The sequence below is a fragment of the Adiantum capillus-veneris genome, chromosome 1, assembly GCF_014529385.1.
Source record: "Adiantum capillus-veneris isolate H3 chromosome 1, ASM1452938v2, whole genome shotgun sequence".
NCBI lineage: Eukaryota > Viridiplantae > Streptophyta > Polypodiopsida > Polypodiales > Pteridaceae > Adiantum > Adiantum capillus-veneris.
The window spans coordinates 165,377,280-165,396,640 of NC_140931.1; the positions used below are offsets into that span (position 1 = coordinate 165,377,280).

At 46.6% G+C, this 19,361-nt stretch overlaps 3 protein-coding genes and 3 pseudogenes across 3 annotated transcripts; all 6 read left to right on the top strand.

The window, feature by feature from the left end:
- Positions 1–5,601: 5,601 nt before the first annotated feature.
- LOC147465945 (uncharacterized) lies at positions 5,602–6,051 on the top strand. Its single transcript, XM_086513016.1, has one exon. The coding sequence runs from the start codon at positions 5,602–5,604 to the stop codon at positions 6,049–6,051; it is 450 nt and encodes a 149-aa protein (XP_086369142.1).
- A 4,263-nt stretch (positions 6,052–10,314) lies between these two features.
- LOC147465946 (uncharacterized) lies at positions 10,315–10,764 on the top strand. Its single transcript, XM_086513028.1, has one exon. It carries the CDS (start codon positions 10,315–10,317, stop codon positions 10,762–10,764), a length of 450 nt encoding a protein of 149 aa, XP_086369154.1.
- Positions 10,765–12,617: 1,853 nt separating this feature from the next.
- Positions 12,618–13,369, top strand: LOC147465947 (uncharacterized). Its single transcript, XM_086502970.1, has 2 exons — positions 12,618–13,120; positions 13,222–13,369. Exons 1-2 carry the CDS (start codon positions 12,618–12,620, stop codon positions 13,367–13,369), a joined length of 651 nt encoding a protein of 216 aa, XP_086359096.1.
- Positions 13,370–13,420: 51 nt separating this feature from the next.
- LOC147465948 (uncharacterized) lies at positions 13,421–18,012 on the top strand (annotated as a pseudogene).
- On the top strand, positions 14,279–15,166 carry LOC147465949 (uncharacterized; annotated as a pseudogene).
- A 282-nt stretch (positions 18,013–18,294) lies between the features above and the next one.
- Positions 18,295–18,801, top strand: LOC147465950 (uncharacterized; annotated as a pseudogene).
- Positions 18,802–19,361: the final 560 nt, after the last annotated feature.

Below are 19,361 nucleotides of genomic sequence, written 5' to 3' on the forward strand. Positions count from 1 at the left end.
AGTGGGTGTACTCGTGATTGAGGGATTAGAGTTTTCCTCTAATGGTGTGCTTGTGTGTGTGTAGGTTTAACACTAGAATGGTAACCTAACAGGACATAAAAGTGTCCTTTCAGGGTTTTAGGAAAAAATTACAAAACCATAGTAGATCCACTCATTTTGAAAAATCCTTTCATGAGCTTATAGTTCAATAACTACTACATATGGAAAAAATGATAAACTTGTAATTTTTCTCATCCCTTGGTCACTACAAGCCTCCAAAGTTGATGGACCAGTGCATTTTGCCCAAAACAGCAATTTCTTACGGTTGATTGCATATAAATAAGAGTGGAGATTTTTCTAGGACATGAGATAAAATGCCCCGTTAACTTCAATGGGTTGGTGACCAAAACATATGGTTTCTTTTACCTCACTAATTTTTTTTTGGGCAAAAAAAATAGGTACCAAAAAGTTGCATTTTTGCCATTCTGCGGACCTATCATCAAAGTTTCTATAGTCACGCTCAATACAGATACTATATACATGTTTTCTTAGTTCCCTTTGGGCCTCTGGATTCAAAAGGAGCCATGGATCATGTCAAAAGGATAATGGATCTCTTACAATTGGAACCTTGGGGGCAATGATGAAGTGCTAAATACAGCAAACATGAAAAAACTGGATTTAGCATTATGACCTCTAGAAACCCATAGAAACTACTCAATATCTAGCCAAGTTTGTAGTCTATGATTAGATATGGTCACTACCTACAAAATACACACAATTGGCCTAAGAAACTAGCAATATTGAGAAAGTTATACTTGCTACTCTAAAATGTATCGTATTCTTCAGTAATCAAAAACTCAACCATCATCATATACTATCCTATATAGCATATTAGGTCCCCCAGAACTCAAGGAAGATTAGCTTTATGTTATAAATTACACTTTCACAATCAAAATTGAATTTGGATATCAAGAAAGCCACCAAAAAAATCATAAAAGTGCTAATTTTGGCCAAAAAAACAGGATTATGCAATTCTTGTAAATTGGTCATAACTTTCAATTTTAGCACTTAGCTCTCCCTACAAGCATCGAAACATGTTGAGAACTATGAAGGCCTAACCTCTAGCCATCTACACCTCACAAACATGAAGTTTCGAGTGGTATAATTACCAAAAATTGAAAAAAAGCCAAAAATAGGACCCGTTTTCACACAGTTTAGGTTCAAAAATGTTGTGCAAGAGTAAGGTTAACGGTGAGATCGATACTCAAAAAAAAATGCTAAGTTTTTTTCAGCTCATAAGGCAACTTTGTGGATATATAGCACCTAGAAATTTTCATACTCTTCAAATAATTCAAGAAAAATGGTCACTTAACAGGACACAAAAGTGTCCAAGGACATAAAAGTGTCCTGTTACCATTCTAGTGTTAGAAGCCTTGAGCTTAATTTGATTATGTGTGACTTGATTTGGACACCATGATTGGCATGGTTGGGGTGGCCGACTTGAATGCGATCTTGTGTGCTTAATCGCCAATGCATGTAATTAGAGTTGTGCTTGATAGACTCCAAGATAAGTGTGTTTCACTTCGTTGCTTGACGTGTGTAGATGATTGTTTCTATTGATGCTTGATGTGCGATTAGTATTAGTTAATTTGGGATGATTTCTATTTGCATTGGAGGATGCACGCTCTTGAATCCTCTCAAACTTTGCATCCGATGACGCTCTCGCACATTCTTTGTGTGATGCCTCCAAGCCCTAGCCGGGTCATGCTCTCTCTCTCTCTCCGGATTGATAGATTTTGTGGGAGATTGTCTATGCTATGGCGAGCCTCCAACATTGGCGCTGTTGTTGGGGACGGGTTGCCTACGCTAGTGGAGTTGAGATTGCAAAAGATAAGAGTAATTTGATTACCAATTTCTTGTAATTAGGTAGGATTTGATTTGTGTGTAGTGTAATTAGGTTTAATTAGATGTGTATAGAGTCATTTCACCCCAAAAACCCCTAAATTCTCTTTTGATTTTGCTAATTTGTCACTAACCTTCACTAATTTTGCATCCCATTCATGCTAATTTTGTGCTAATTGTACTAATTTCATGCTAATTATGCTAACCTAACCACTAATTTTGATTTGGAATGTATGCTAAATCCCCTTAATTGAGGAGGATCATCACTCTTAATTGCTCTAATCTATGCCTAATCATGTGATTGAGTGTTAATTTTGGTCAATTTTTTGATCAATTTTGGACCGAATCGGAGTTGCACACATGTGTGTGCAATGGAGTGTCTACGCGAGGAGCAAGGATTAAGCGAGCAAGCAATCAATTGTAAGTGGATTGATCTACTCCGTTCAATTTTTAGGGCAGTTAGCCCAAAGACTATTTTTTAAAAGCTGAAAGGAGAGCTATGCCACGTCAACCAAAAGGCGCAAATAGGATCGCTACATTTCATTCTCTTTCTTTCTCTCTCACCCGACGTTCAATTTCAAACCTTCCTTTGCCAAGTTACTGGCTTCCCTCTGAGAAAAATCTCTTACACAGGTACAATTCTCTCTCTCTCTCTCTCTCTCTCTCTCTCTCTCTCTCTCTCTCTCTCTCTCACACACACACACACACACACACACACACACACACACATAATCACGTGCACTCTCTCTCTCTCTCTCTCTCTCTCTCATACACACACATAATCACTTGCGTGCTCTCTCTCTCTCTCTCTCTCTCTCTCTCTCTCTCTCATAGATAACCATATAGTAACCTTTTATAAGTAGAGGGGAGCCTTCAGAGTAGAGCAATGGTTTTCAAATAAATGTACGGGCTCATCTTCGGTAGAGGGTCGAGGATGGCATGTACATTGAGCTCACAATAACCTCCTCAAAGACTTGTTGGATGTGTGGAGGGTCCTATCACAACACGGCTTTCTAGTTAGAGACGATGGTCTTATTCTTGGTTTTGTTTTTGCGGTACTTGGGTCATTGGAGACAGTAAGGCCTTTCAAGTCTCATCCTTTACAAAATACCCCAGACTATTGAGATTTCAAGGCAAAATATGACTCAGCTCAATACTGTCAAAACTCCCTATAAATGAGGCAGATAGCAGTAAGTGAAGCAGCAATAGAACCCCTTTATTGCAGTCTTAAGTTACAGCTCAACCATGTTTTGATTTTGTCCCTTACTGGAATCATATCTTTTACCATTCTATGTCTTCTTCACATGCCATTTGTGGCCACTGTATAAAATTTTTCAATTCTCTTGATGTTCCCTTACAAAGGAGGTCCCACGTCCCCTAGTAACCCAAGTTATGCCTATGGAAAGCCTGATAAAAGTGACGATACTCATTTTTCTGAGCGTGAAGGTGATCGCTTTGATGGGTGATTGGAATATGCTGGAACGTTAGTTATGACCGTATGCGAAATGTTTTCGATTATTGAGGATGGTTATACAAACCTCGCATGGCTCGGTCATTAATACTGAAGGTTGCTTGGGGTATGGTTTGGCGGTTACAATGCATGGTGCTTGCAAATTGCAGCTGATTTAGGCTCATTGCACCTTGAAGGCCTAAGGTCGAGATGTATACCAGATGTGGTGCCTTTATGAAGGAGCATAAAATTGTCGATGAGCTTTCTTTTGTGGTCTGTTGGACACAAATTGATTGCAAGTCTTGCTTTTGCCTTGTGGGATGGGGAATGGACCTACGAGCCAGATGTAAAGCTTAGGGACTATGAGGAGCCTCAGGAGGAGCTTACGGAATCCTACCTTTTGATCAAGGAGGGAATGCCAGTATGCGACAGCTGGCCTATGCATGATGGTGCTGTTGTTAGCAAACCAGAAGTGAGAAAATCGGTGGCCAGCGAGCCGGACTCACACAATGAGTATTGTGCGAATAAAGGAAGTGGGGAGGAGTGCCAGAAGGTTACTGTTGACTCCTACCTCTTGCATGACTGAGAAAAGCAAACTAGTGCGGAACAAGAATGTGCCATGCCCAAAACGGGATCCAAGGAAATGCTTATGCGTATGTGCTGGATAATGGGCCTACGAGCCAGATGTAAAGCTTGGGGACTATGAGGAGCCTCAAGAGGAACTTACGGAATCTTTTTCGATCAAGGAGAGAATGCCAGTATGCGACAGCTGGCCTATGCATGATGGTGCTGTTGTTAGCAAACCAGAACTGGGAAAATCGATGGCCAGCGAGCAAGACCCACACAATGAGTATTGTACGAATGACTTGCTGCCTCCTACTTCCCACGTGATGGGGAAAGGGCGAAATATGCGTAGCAAGGTGAACTACAGCTGGCTGCCTCCTTTGTGCCCGAGAACGGGGCTGTGGAGATCATTGGCGTTATGCCTCGGGTATGCGAGGAGTTGAGGTTGGGCAGCCCGTCAAGTCAGGATGAGACGGTGAACTTGGAGCGTTGCATGGATGTCGTGATGCTAGGATGCGACTTGAATGTGAGGGATGCGGGGGAAGGGCTAGTTGATACACGTATAACCAATCGTATGTCGCTGAGGCGGGGGACGTGCTTGATGCTGCCTCATGAAGAGGCGGAAGAGAAACACCAGGTAGAACTTGCTGCCTCCTACTTCCCACGTGATGGGGAAAGGGCAAAATATGCGTCGCAAAGTGAACTACAGCTGGCTGCCTCCTTTGTGCCCAAGAACGGGGCTGTGTAGATCATTGGCGTTATGCCTCGGGCATGCGAGGAGTTGAGGTTGGGCAGCCCGTCAAGTCAGGATGAGACGGTGAACCTAGAGCGTTGCATGGATGTCGTGATGCTAGGACGCAACCTCAATGTAAGGGATGCGGGCCAGGAAGTTTTCGAATAAAGGTACAGGCTCATCTTTGATAGAGGGTCAAGGATGGCATGTGCATTGAGCTCACAATGACCTTCTCAAAGACTTGTTGGATGTGTGGAGGGTCCTATCACAACACGGATTTCTAGTTAGAGACGATGGTCTTATTCTTGGTTTTGTTCTTGTAGTACTTGGGTCATTGGAGACAGTGAGGCCTTCCAAGTATCATCCTTTACAAAATACCCCAGACTATTGAGATTTCAAGGCAAACTATGACTCAGCTCAATACTGTCAAAACTCCCTGTAAATGAGGCAGATAGCAGTAAGCGAAGCAGCAATAGAACCCCTTTATTGCAGTCTTAAGTTACAGCTCCACCATGTTTTGATTTTGTCCCTTACTGGAATCATATCTTTTGCCATTCTATGTCTCCTTCACATGCCATTTGTGGCCACTGTATAAAATTTTGCAATTCTCTTGATGTTCCCTTACAATAGAGGTCCCACGTCCCCTAGTAACCCAAGTTATGCCTATAGAAAGCCTGATGGAAGTGACGATACTCATTTTTCTGAGTGTGAAGGTGATCGCTTTGATGGGTGATTGGAATATGCTGGAAGGTTAGTTATGACCGTATGCGAAATGTTTTCGATTATTGAGGATGGTTTTACAAACCTCCCATGGATCGGTCATTAATACTGAAGGTTGCTTGGGGTATGGTTTGGCGGTTACGATGCATTGTGCTTGCAAATTGCAGCTGATTTAGGCTCATTGCACCTTGAAGGCCTAAGGTCGAGATGTATACCAGATGTGGTGCCTTTATGAAGGAGCATAAAATTGTCCATGAGCTTTCTTTTGTGCTCTGCTGGACACAAATTGATTGCAACGCTTGCTTTTGCCTCGTGTAATGGGGAATGGACCTACGAGCCAGATGTAAAGCTTGGGGACTATGAGGAGCCTCAGGAGGAGCTTACGGAATCCTACCTTTCGATCAAGGAGGGAATGCCAGTATGCGACAGCTGGCCTATGCATGATGGTGCTGCTGTTAGCCAACCAGAAGTGAGAAAATCGGTGGCCAGCGAGCCAGACTCACACAATGAGTATTGTGCAAATGAAGGAAGTGGGGAGGAGTGCCAGAAGGTTACTTTTGACTCCTACCTCCTGCATGACTGGGAAAAGAAAACTAGTGCGAAACAAGAATGTGCCGTGCCCAAAACGGGATCCAAGGAAATGCTTATGCCTATGTGTTGGATGATGGGCCTACGAACCAGATGTAAAGCTTGGGGACTATGAGGAGCCTCAGGAGGAACTTACGGAATCCTACCTTTCGATCAAGAAGGGAATGCCAGTATGCGACAACTGGCCTATGCATGATGGTGATGTTGTTAGCAAACCAGAACTGGTAAAAACGATGGCCAGCGAGCAAGACTCACACAATGAGTATTGTACGAATGACTTGTTGTCTCCTACTTCCCACGTGATGGGGAAAGGGCGAAATATGCGTAGCAAGGTGAACTACAGCTGGCTGCCTCCTTTGTGCCCGAGAACGGGGCTGTGGAGATCATTGGCGTTATGCCTTGGGTATGCGAGGAGTTGAGGTTGGGCAGCCCGTCAAGTCAGGATGAGACGGTGAACTTGGAGCGTTGCATGGATGTTGTGATGCTAGGACGCGACTTGAATGTGAGGGATGCGAGGGAAGGGCTAGTTGATACGCGTATAACCAATCGTATGTCGCTGAGGCGGGGGACGTGCTTGATGCTGCCTCATGAAGAGGCGGAAGAGAAACACCAGGTAGAACTTGCTGCCTCCTACTTCCCACGTGATGGGGAAAGGGCAAAATATGCGTCGCAAGGTGAACTACAGCTGGCTGCCTCCTTTGTGCCCGAGAACGGGGCTGTGTATATCATTGGCGTTATGCCTCGGGCATGCGAGGAGTTGAGGTTGGGCAGCCCGTCAAGTCAGGATGAGACGGTGAACCTAGAGCGTTGCATGGATGTCGTGATGCTAGGACGCGTCCTCAATGTAAGGGATGTGGGCCAGGAAGTTTTCGAATAAAGGTACGGGCTCATCTTCGATAGAGGGTCAAGGATGGCATGTGCATTGAGCTCACAATGACCTTCTCAAAGACTTGTTGGATGTGTGGAGGGTCCTATCACAACACGGATTTCTAGTTAGAGACGATGGTCTTATTCTTGGTTTTGTTCTTGCGGTACATGGGTCATTGGAGACAGTGAGGCCTTCCAAGTATCATCCTTTACAAAATACCCCAGACTATTGAGATTTCAAGGCAAACTATGACTCAGCTCAATACTGTCAAAACTCCCTGTAAATGAGGCAGATAGCAGTAAGCGAAGCAGCAATAGAACCCCTTTATTGCAGTCTTAAGTTACATCACCACCATGATTTGATTTTGTCCCTTACTGGAATCATATCTTTTGCCATTCTATGTCTTCTTCACATGCCATTTGTGGCCACTGTATAAAATTTTGCAATTCTCTTGATGTTCCCTTACAATAGAGGTCCCACGTCCCCTAGTAACCCAAGTTATGCCTATGGAAAGCCTGATGGAAGTGACGATACTCATTTTTCTGAGCGTGAAGGTGATCGCTTTGATGGGTGATTGGAATATGCTGGAAGGTTAGTTATGACCGTCTGCAAAATGTTTTTGATTATTGAGGATGGTTTTACAAACCTCGCATGGCTCGGTCATTAATACTGAAGGTTGCTTGGGGTATGGTTTGGGGGTTACGATGCATGGTGCTTGCAAATTGCAGCTGATTTAGGCTCATTGCACCTTGAAGGCCTAAGGTCGAGATGTATACCATATGTGGTGCCTTTATGAAGGAGCATAAAATTGTCGATGAGCTTTCTTTTGTGGTGTGTTGGACACAAATTGATTGCAAGGCTTGCTTTTGCCTCGTGTAATGGGGAATGGACCTACGAGCCATGTGTAAAGCTTGGGGACTATGAGGAGCCTCAGGAGGAGCTTACGGAATCCTACCTTTTGATCAAGGAGGGAATGCCAGTATGCGACAGCTAGCCTATGCATGATGGTGCTGCTGTTAGCAAACAAGAAATGAGAAAATCGGTGGCCAGCGAGCCAGACTCACACAATGAGTATTGTGCGAATGAAGGAAGTGGGGAGGAGTGCCAGAAGGTTACTATTGACTCCTACCTCCTGCATGACTGGGAAAAGCAAACTGTGCGGAACAAGAATGTGCCGTGCCCATAACGGGATCCAAGGAAATGCTTATGCCTATGTGCTAGATGATGGGCCTACGAGCCAGATGTAAAGCTTGGGGACTATGAGGAGCCTCAGGAGGAACTTACGGAATCCTACCTTTCGATCAAGAAGGGAATGCCAGTATGCAACAGCTGGCCTATGCATGATGGTGCTGTTGTTAGCAAACCAGAAGTGAGAAAATCGGTGGCCAGCGATCCAGACTCACACAATGAGTATTGTGCGAATGAAGGAAGTGGGAAGGAGTGTCAGAAGGTTACTGTTGACTCCTACCTCCTGCATGACTGGGAAAAGCAAACTAGTGCGGAACAAGAATGTGCCGTGCCCAAAACGGGATCCAAGCAAATGTTTATGCCTATGTGCTCGATGATGGGCCTACGAGCCAGATGTAAAGCTTGGGGACTATGAGGAGCCTCAGGAGGAACTTACGGAATCCTACCTTTCGATCAAGGAGGGAATGCCAGTATGCGACAGCTGGCCTATGCATGATGGTGCTACTGTTAGCAAACCAGAACTGAGAAAATCGGTGGCCAGCGAGCTAGACTCACACAATGAGTATTGTGCCAATGAAGGAAGTGGGGAGGAGTGCCAGAAGGTTACTGTTGACTCCTACCTCCTGCATGACTGGGAAAAGCAAACTAGTGCGGAGCAAGAATGTGCCGTGCCCAAAACGGGATCCAAGGAAATGCTTATGCCTATGTGCTGGATGATGGGCCTACGAGCCAGATGTAAAGCTTGGGGACTATGAGGAGCCTCAGGAGGAACTTACGGAATCCTACCTTTCGATCAAGGAGGGAATGCCAGTATGCGACAGCTGGCCTATGCATGATGGTGCTGTTGTTAGCAAACCAGAACTGGGAAAATCGATGGCCAGGGGGCAAGACTCACACAATGAGTATTGTACGAATGACTTGCTGCCTCCTACTTCCCACGTGATGGGGAAAGGGCGAAATATGCGTAGCAAGGTGAACTACAGCTGGCTGCCTCCTTTGTGCCCGAGAACGGGGCTGTGGAGATCATTGGCGTTATGCCTCGGGTATGCGACGAGTTGAGGTTGGGTAGCCCGTCAAGTGAGGATGAGACGGTGAACTTGGAGCGTTGCATGGATGTCATGATGCTAGGATGCGACTTGAATGTGAGGGATGCGGGGGAAGGGCTAGTTGATAAGCGTATAACCAATCGTATGTCACTGAGGCGGGGGACGTGCTTGATGCTGCCTCATGAAGAGGCGGAAGAGAAACACCAGGTAGAACTTGCTGCCTCCTTCTTCCCACGTGATGGGGAAAGGGCAAAATATGCGTCGCAAGGTGAACTACAGCTGGCTGACTCCTTTGTGCCCGAGAACGGGGCTGTGTAGATCATTGGCGTTATGCCTCGGGCATGCGAGGAGTTGAGGTTGGGCAGCCCGTCAAGTCAGGATGAGACGGTGAACCTAGAGCGTTGCATGGATGTCGTGATAAATGGACGCGACCTCAATGTAAGGGATGCGGGCCAGGAAGTTTTCGAATAAAGGTACGGGCTCATCTTCGGTAGAGGGTCAAGGATGGCATGTGCATTGAGCTCACAATGACCTTCTCAAAGACTTGTTGGATGTGTGGAGGGTCCTATCACAACACGGATTTCTAGTTAGACACGATGGTCTTATTCTTGGTTTTGTTCTTGCGGTACTTGGGTCATTGGAGACAGTGAGGCCTTCCAAGTCTCATCCTTTACAAAATACCCAAGACTATTGAGATTTCAAGGCAGACTATGACTCAGCTCAATACTGTCAAAACTCCCTGTAAATGAGGCAAATAGCAGTAAGCGAAGCAGCAATAGAACCCCTTTATTGCAGTCTTAAGTTACAGCTCAACCATGTTTTGATTTTGTCCCTTAAGGGAATCATATCTTTTGCCATTCTATGTCTTCTCCACATGCCATTTGTGGCCACTGTATAAAATTTTGCAATTCTCTTGATGTTCCCTTACAATAGAGGTCCCACGTCCCCTAGTAACCCAAGTTATGCCTATGGAAATCCTGATGGAAGTGACGATACTCATTTTTCTGAGCGTGAAGGTGATCGCTTTGATGGGTGATTGGAATATGCTGGAAGGTTAGTTATGACCGTATGCAAAATGTTTTCGATTATTGAGGATGGTTATACAAACCTCGCATGGCTCGGTCATTAATACTGAAGGTTGCTTGGGGTATGGTTTGGCGGTTACGATGCATTGTGCTTGCAAATTGCAGCTGATTTAGGCTCATTGCACCTTGAAGGCCTAAGGTCGAGATGTATACCAGATGTGGTGCCTTTATGAAGGAGCATAAAATTGTCGATGAGCTTTCTTTTGTGGTCTGTTGGACACAAATTGATTGCAAGTCTTGCTTTTGCCTCGTGGGATGGGGAATTGACCTACGAGCCAGATGTAAAGCTTGGGGACTATGAGAAGCCTCAGGAGGAGCTTACGGAATCCTACCTTTCGATCAAGGAGGGAATGCCAGTATGCGACAGCTGGCCTATGCATGATGGTGCTGCTGTTAGCAAACCAGAAGTGAGAAAATCGGTGGCCAGCGAGCCAGACTCACACAATGAGTATTGTGCCAATGAAGGAAGTGGGGAGGAGTGCCAGAAGGTTACTGTTGACTCCTACCTCCTACATGATTGGGAAAAGCAAACTAGTGCGGAACAAGAATGTGTCGTTTCCAAAACGGGATCCAAGGAAATGCTTATGCCTATGTGCTGGATGATGGGCCTACGAGCCAGATGTAAAGCTTGGGGACTATGAGGAGCCTCAGGAGGAACTTACGGAATCCTACCTTTCGATCAAGGAGGGAATGCCAGTATGCGACAGCTGGCCTATGCATGATGGTGCTGTTGTTAGCAAACCAGAACTGGGAAAATCGATGGCCAGCGAGCAAGACTCACACAATGAGTATTGTAGGAATGACTTGCTGCCTCCTACTTCCCACGTGATGGGGAAAGGGCGAAATATGCGTAGCAAGGTGAACTACAGCTGGCTGCCTCCTTTGTGCCCGAGAACGGGGCTGTGGAGATCATTGGCGTTATGCCTCGGGTATGCGAGGAGTTGAGGTTGGGCAGCCCGTCAAGTCTGGATGAGACGGTGAACTTGGAGCGTTGCATGGATGTCGTGATGCTAGGACGCGACTTGAATGTGAGGGATGCGGGGGAAGGGCCAGTTGATACGCGTATAACCAATCGTATGTCGCTGAGGCGGGGGACATGCTTGATGCCGAAGCAGCAATGAAATGCATGAAGAGGCGGAAGAGAAACAGCAGGTAGACCTTGCTACCTCCTACTTCCCACGTGATGGGGAAAGGGCAAAATATGCGTCGCAAGGTGAACTACAGCTGGCTGCCTCCTTTGTGCCCGAGAACGGGGCTGTGGAGCTCATTGGCATTATGCCTCGGGCATGCGAGGAGTTGAGGTTGGGCAGCCCGTGAAGTCAGGATGAGACGGTGAACCTAGAGCATTGCATGGACGTTGTGATGCTAGGACGCGACCTAAATGTAAGGGATGCGGGCCAGGAAGGGCCAATTGATACGCGTATAACCAATCGTATGTCGCTGAGGTGGGGGACGTGCTTGATGCCAAACCCATCCACGATGGTAGTTATAGTGCAGGTTACTGTTGACTCCTACCTCCCGCATGACTGGGAAAAGCAAACTCGTGCGGAACAAGAATGTGCCGTGTCCGAAACGGGATCCATGGAAATGCTTATGCCTATGTGCTGGATGATGGGACTGAAAAAGATGGATGATGGATGATGCTGGATGATGGGACTGAAAAAGAGGTGAGGCTCGGAGAGGTCCAAGATTTGCTGAATGAAATGGAACACCCACTAGGCCTGGCTGGTGGGCATCAAGGGTAGGATAGGTTGTTGGAGGTGCCTCATGGGGTGCCATTTTGTCATTGGACACAGTAAGGCCTTTCAAGTCTCATCCTTTACAAAATACCCCAGACTATTGAGATTGCAAGGCAAACTATGACTCAGCTCAATACTATCAAAACTCCCTGTAAATGAGGCAGATAGCAGTAAGCGAAGCAGCAATAGAACCCCTTTTATTGCAGTCTTAAGGTACAGCTGCACCATGTTTTGATTTTTTCCCTTACTGGCATCATATCTTTTTAGGGCAGTTAGCCCAAAGACTATTTTTTGAAAACTGAAAGAAGAGCTATGCCACATTAGCGAAAAGACACAAATGAGATCGCGACTTTAGATTGTGACTTTTCTTTCTTCCACTTTCTCATTCTTTCTCTGCACCCGACGTCACTTTCTTCTGCTTTATTGAACCTGCTCTTCTCGCAATCTATTCTGCTCTGAAGTAAAGGTAGGTACAATTCTCTCTCTCTCTCTCTCTCTCTCTCTCTCTCTCTCTCTCTCTCTCTCTCTCTCTCTCTCTCTCTCTCTCTCTCTCTCTCTCTCTCTCTCTCTCTCTCTCGTGAGACGAGTACGGATGCTTTGTGTGTGGACGAAGGAGAAGGAAGTATGGTGGATAAGTGTTATGAGGAAGAAATGGGCAAATGTTCCCTGGCTACGCTGATGCCTATTTTGGGAAAGAAGAGATGCAAGAAACCGGAAGTGGTGCTAGTCATGCCGTTTTCGAAACGAAAGAAGAGATGAGTACGGATGCTTTGTGTGTGGATGAAGGAGAAGGAAGTATGGTGGATAAGTGTTATGAGGAAGAATTGGTAAGCAAGCTAGATGCAATGTTCTCTGGCTACGCTGATGCCTATTTCGGGGAAGAAGAGATGCAGGAAACCGGAAGTGGTGCTAGTCATGCCCTGTTGGATGGGGAGTTGTTGGTTTGCGAGCCGTACTTAAATGGTGAGTATTGTACCAGTGAAGAAAGCGAAGAGGAATACCAAGCGGATCGGGTTGATGTCTATTCTCGGCATGACGGGGCGAAGCAAGTGCTGGCAGGACTGAATGGACTGATGCTTGTGCAAGAAAATGGAAATTGGCAAGATGTAAGGCTAGATGAGGCCTCCGGTGACGCTAATAGTGTGGATGTGAAATTTTGCGGTATTCCTGGTAAACCAGGCTTTGGAAATTGGTGGCCAGCAGGCCATACGAAATGGGCACCAATGAAATGCATGAAGAGGCGGAAGAGAAACACCACGTAGACCTTGCTGTCTCCTACTTCCCACGTGATGGGGAAAGGGAGAAATATGCGTCGCAAGGTGAACTACAGCCGGCTGCCTCCTTTGTGCCCGAGAACAGGACTGTGGAGATAATTGGCGTTATGCCTCGGGCATGCGAGGAGTTGAGGTTGGGCAGCCCGTCAAGTCAGGATGAGACGGTGAACCTAGAGCATTGCATGGATATCGTGATGCTAGGACGTGACCTGAATGTAAGGGATGCGGGCTAGGAAGGGCCAGTTGAAACGCATATAATCAATTGTATGTCGTTGAGGCGGGGGATGTGCTTGATGCCGAACCCATCCGCCGATGGTAGTTATAGTACAGGTACGAGTAGCCTTGACCCAAGAATGGTCGGGGATGCAGGAATGCCAGCTATGAGCAAACTGTCTTGGGGCACGTGTGGTAAAGAGAGTTGTGGGGATGCTTGGAAACGGTGGTCAGATTCCTTGCATTCGGGTGGAATGAGCAGTGAGTTACCAGAGGTGATGGGTGTGATTTTGATGCGAACGGACATTGATGTGCAAGAAACAGCAGGACAAGATTGGGGGCATGACCTAACAGTAATGCACAGTGATCGGACCTCATCTAGGGTTATGGAGATTCGACGAAGAATGTTTTCGAAGCGGTCTTGTGGGTTGTTTGCAGGACCTAAGCTATGTGGGGCGGATCCACAGAGGTCAGTCGCCATAAGGATACAACTCGGTTGGAAGAAGCAGGCCCTATCGGGGATGAACCTGTATGGAACTGAAGAGGACACGAATAGGCAGTTCTCGACTATGGTACCCTCGACGAGGGACCCGTTGGCTAGAGACGCGCGAACCTTGGTTGAGTGCAGCTGGAGTCTCCGAGCTTGGTCGGATGGGCCAGACATGATGCTTGTAGAGGGCTGGATGCCCACTCTCTCGAGGTGTCCTGCAAGACAGCGTGCGACATTATTATTGGCCCAGATGGCATTGACTACCGTAGTCCAGGTTAGAGAGTTGAGCGAGATACGGGAACATAATAGAGTTTGGGCCGAATTTTTTCTCGAAAATGTAAGGGCGTGGCGGTTTTGGAATATCAAACCTGGAACAATTACTATGCTCGTTTTCTTGTACTGGGTACTAATGCTCAGTGGGTGCATCACTGAGGCTGGCATGGAAAGATGGGGGTCTCAGACCCGCCTGACTAGGGATGCAGATGTTCGGGAAACTGTTTGTTGCACCCTGAGCGGAGGCACTGTGGTGCTGATTGAAATGGGCGCAGATTGAAGTCACAGAAGCTGGCTAGGGCAGCCTGATTGCTGCACTAATGAGTCCCCTAACTGGTTAGTCAATGGAGCCAAAAAGGGCCCGATGATGGTGAAGACATGCAAAGCCGTTGGCGGGCATGAAGGGAAGGACAACAGAGGTCTCGTCATCATGATGACTGACCCTCGAGCTCGATTGATAGGGAAGGTGAATGCGCGCAGTGACTTCATATGGGACCCCGCAGAAGGTGCCTAATACTGGGATGCGTTCGATTATGGAACAACATGCATGTGTCAAGGTGCAGAGATAATAGCACGAGGAAATGCACTTGGCCGGTGAAAGGCTAAGCCAAAAGGATTAGGGGCGTTTGCCCGTCTTGGTAGACGGGAGGTAAAAAGACCAGTATTGCTCCTAATGGATCAGAAGGTAATGACTCAAATGCAGGCCACAGATGTCTGATGGATTCCCCCTAGGGAAATACATGCTGGACGAATAGGAGATGAGCAGGATAAACACGAATCGAGGGGCCTGGTAATCACACGGACTGGTATATATCAGCTAGTGGGCACAGCAAGGCAGCAGGTTATGCTGAACCAGAATGAGACTAGACAGAGGACAACGAGTAGACTGTCTTGGGCAGGAAGACGCATGAACAATCAGAGTGATTGACTTCGGAAGATGCAAAACAGGGCATGGGACAGCTTGCAGCTCATTCATTGCTTCGGCAGAAGTCATTTTTTGACTACGAAGAGTTATCTTCAGCAGTGGGTGATTGTGTGGGAGCAAGGACATTAGAGAAATTTTATTTAGCACATTGTATATTGTTGAATACATCATTTTTCTTCATATTTGGGTGCTCTCACTGAGCATAAGGCATAGATACACGTGAAGCCTTTTCTTTTCCGAGAAAAAGATCCTTCCATTAGTTAATAAAGCTGTCCATATGGCTACAAACATTTTGGCTGGATCTTGGTTGCTGACAAGGTATTTTGGTGATTTTGACTTTTTCAAGGCTACTCTTCTTGTGCCCCATAATCACATGGGTCCGAAACGAATTACAGAGAATCAATTGATTGAACAACTTGGAAGGCATCATTTCAAATTTCCATGTGTCTTAGTGCGGTCTTCTGGCATAGAAATCCTAGAAATGGTAGATAAGAACGGTTTTATTTCAGCGATGAGTTTTCGCTTACGTTTCACATGCATTACTATCTGCTGCTGAAGTGGATGGTTCCGCTCTTAATGTTGGGGATGTTCTTTGCTATGCTATGGCTTCATCCTAAAGAAGGCATTACTTCTCTTCCTTCATTCTGGAAAGGGATCAATTACGATTGGTCCTTCTCCTTATCAGACTATGCAGATAAAATAAAGTGGAAGCAAAGAACCTGCTTTATATCCCCTTGCCTCCCCAACTTCAGGCATTGGATGCGTTTGAGGGCATGAAGGGATGCCTTCACTTAAGCCTTTGTCTCTGACAAGGATTCTTTGATAAGGCAGATTATGTACAACGTAGTTGTTGCAAAGAAGCTCCAAGATGTTTTAGCCGGATGCGAAGGGAAGAACTTTCTCTAAATGCAATCACCTATGCTTGCACCTTGAAAGGTTTGTGGCCTTACATAGACCTTCACATGGGTGAGAAAATTCATGATGAGATTGCTAGTCAGGGGTTGTTGGCAAAACATGTTGTGCTTGGCAATGCCTTGGTCTATATGGATGCCAAAGGAGGTGGCAGATGCAATCACCTATGCTTTCACCTTGAAGGCATGTTTCCTTATGCTACAGAGTATGGTGTGGCAAGGAAGCTCAATGAACCGGATGCAAATGCCAAATGTGGTTCCCTGTTCAAAGCACAAGAAGTTGTTGATTAACTTTTTGTCCAAAATGTCATGTCTTGGAATACGTTCCTGGAAGGATATTCCTAACATGGATATGGCAAGAAAGCTCTTGGATGTTTTAAGCGGGCTCAAAAGGAAGGCCTTATACAAGACCTTGACATGGGTGAGTGAATTCAAGATGAGATGCTAGTCGGGGCACTGTTGGAGAATGATGTTGTTTTTTCCAATGCATTATTGATATGCTTGCAAGCCGTACTTAAATGGTGAGTATTGTACCATCGAAGAAAGCGAAGAGGAATACCAAGCGGATCAGGTTGACGTCTATTCCCCGCATGACGGGGCGAAGCAAGTGCTGGCAGGACTGAATGGACTGATGCTTGTGCCAGAAAATGGAAATTGGCAAGATGTAAGGCTGGATGAGGCCTCCGGTGACGCTAATAGGGTGGATGTGAAATTTTGCGGTATTCCTGGTAAACCAGGCTTTGGGAATTGGTGGCCAGCGGGCCATACGAAATGGGCACCAATGAAATGCATGAAGAGGCGGAAGAGAAACACCACGTAGACCTTGCTATCTCCTACTTCCCACGTGATGGGGAAAGGGAGAAATATGCGTCGCAAGGTGAACTACAGCCGGCTGCCTCCTTTGTGCCCGAGAACAGGACTGTGGAGATCATTGGCGTTATGCCTCGGGCATGCGAGGAGTTGAGGTTGGGCAGCCCGTCAAGTCAGGATGAGACAGTGAACCTAGAGCATTGCATGGATATCGTGATGCTAGGACGTGACCTGAATGTAAGGGATGCGGGCTAGGAAGGGCCAGTTGATACGCATATAATCAATCGTATGTCGTTGAGGCGGGGGATGTGCTTGATGCCGAACCCATCCGCCGATGGTAGTTATAGTACAGGTACGAGTAGCCTTGACCCAAGAATGGTCGGGGATGCAGGAATGCCAGCTATGAGCAAACTGTCTTGGGGCACGTGTGGTAAAGAGAGGTGTGGGGATGCTTGGAAACGGTGGTCAGATTCCTTGCATTCGGGTGGAATGAGCAGTGAGTTACCAGAGGTGATGGGTGTGATTTTGATGCGAACGGACATTGATGTGCAAGAAACAGCAGGACAAGATTGGGGGCATGACCTAACAGTAATGCACAGTGATCGGACCTCAGCTGGGGTTATGGAGATTCGACGAAGAATGTTTTCGAAGCGGTCTTGTGGGTTGTTTGCAGGACCTAAGCTATGTGGGGCGGATCCACAGAGGTCAGTCGCCATAAGGATACAACTCGGTTGGAAGAAGCAGGCCCTATCGGGGATGAACCTGTATGGAACTGAAGAGGACACGAATAGGCAGTTCTCGACTATGGTACCCTCGACGAGGGACCCGTTGGCTAGAGACGCGCGAACCTTGGTTGAGTGCAGCTGGAGTCTCCGAGCTTGGTCGGATGGGCCAGACATGATGCTTGTAGAGGGCTGGATGCCCACTCTCTTGAGGTGTCCTGCAAGACAGCGTGCGACATTATTACTGGCCTAGATGGCATTGACTACCGTAGTCCGGGTTAGAGAGTTGAGCGAGATACGGGAACATAATAGAGTTTGGGCCGAATTTTTTCTCGAAAATGTAAGGGCGTGGGGGTTTTGGAATATCAAACCTGGAACAATTACTATGCTCGTTTTCTTGTACTGGGTACTAATGCTCAGTGGGTGCAGCACTGAGACTGGCATGGAAAGATGGGGGTCTCAGACCCGCCTGACTAGGGATGCAGATGGTCGGGAAACTGTTTGTTGCACCCTGAGCGGAGGCACTGATTAAATGGGCGCCGATCGAAGTCACAGAAGCTGGCTAGGGCAGCCTCATTGCTAGACTAATGAGTCCCCTAACTGGTTAGTCAATGGAGCCAAAAAGGGCCCGCTGATGGTGAAGACATGCAAAGCCGTTGGCGGGCATGAAGGGAAGGACAACAGAGGTCTCGTCGTCATGATGACTGACCCTCGAGCTCAATTGATAGGGAAGGTGAATGCGCGCAGTGACTTCATATGGGACCAAGCAGAAGGTGCCCAATACTGGGATGCGTTCGATTATGGAACATCATGCATGCGTGGAGGTGTAGAGATAATAGCACGAGGGAATGCACTTGGCCAGTGCAAAGGCTAAGCCAAAAGGATTAGGGTCGTTTGCTCGTCTTGATAGACGGGAGGTAAAAAGACCAGTATTGGTCCTAATGGATCAGAAGGTAATGACTCGAATGCAGGCACAGATGGCCGATGGATTCCCCCTAGGGAAAAACATGCTGGAAGAACAGGAGATGAGCAGGATAAACACGAATCGAGGGGCCTGGTAATCACACGGACTGGTATATATCAGCTGTCGGGCACAGTCAGGCAGCAGGTTATGCTGAACCAGAATGAGACTAGACAGAGGACAGCGAGTGGACTGTCTGGGGCAGGAAGACGCATGAACAATAAGAGTGATCGACTTCGGAAGATGCGAAACAGGGCATGGGAGAGCTTGCAGCTCATTCATTGCTTCGGCAGCAATCATTTTTTGACTACAGAGAGTCATCTTTAGCAGTGGGTAACTGTGTGGGATCAAGGACATTAGAGAAATTTTATTTAGCACACTGTATACTGTTGAATACATCATTTTTCTTCAGATTTGGGTGCTCTGACTGAGCATAAGGCACAGATACAGGTGAAGCCTTTTCTTTTCTGAGAAAAAGATCCTTCCATTAGTTAATAAAACTGCCCATATGGCGAGACTAGACAGAGGACAGCGAGTAGACTGTCTGGGGTAGGAAGACGCATGAACAATCAGAGTGATCGACTTTGGAAGATGTGAAACAGCGCATGGGACAGCTTGCAGCTCATTCATTGCTTTGGCAGCAGTCATTTTTTGACTACAGAGAGTCATCTTCAGTAGTGGGTAACTGTGTGGGAGCAAGGATATTAGAGAAATTTTATTTAGCACACTGTATATTGTTGAATACATCATTTTTCTTCAGATTTGGGTGTTGTGACTGAGCATAAGGCACAGATACAGGTGAAGCCTTTTCTTTTCCGAGAAAAAGATCCTTCCATTAGTTAATAAAACTGCCCATATGGCTACAAACATTTTGGTTGGATCTTGGTTGCTGACAAGGTATTTTGGTGATTTTGACTTTT

What these genes read in the sequence shown, in the direction of transcription:
- LOC147465945 (XM_086513016.1), top strand. Translation starts at nt 5,602, where the DNA reads ATGAGCTTTCTTTTGTGCTCTGCTGGACACAAATTGATTGCAACGCTT.
- LOC147465947 (XM_086502970.1), top strand. Translation starts at nt 12,618, where the DNA reads ATGAGTACGGATGCTTTGTGTGTGGATGAAGGAGAAGGAAGTATGGTG. An exon ending in AGGCGGAAGAGAAACACCAC is followed by an intron (nt 13,121 to 13,221) that starts GTAGACCTTGCT and finishes GCCCGAGAACAG; the next exon opens with GACTGTGGAGATAATTGGCG.
- LOC147465946 (XM_086513028.1), top strand. Translation starts at nt 10,315, where the DNA reads ATGAGCTTTCTTTTGTGGTCTGTTGGACACAAATTGATTGCAAGTCTT.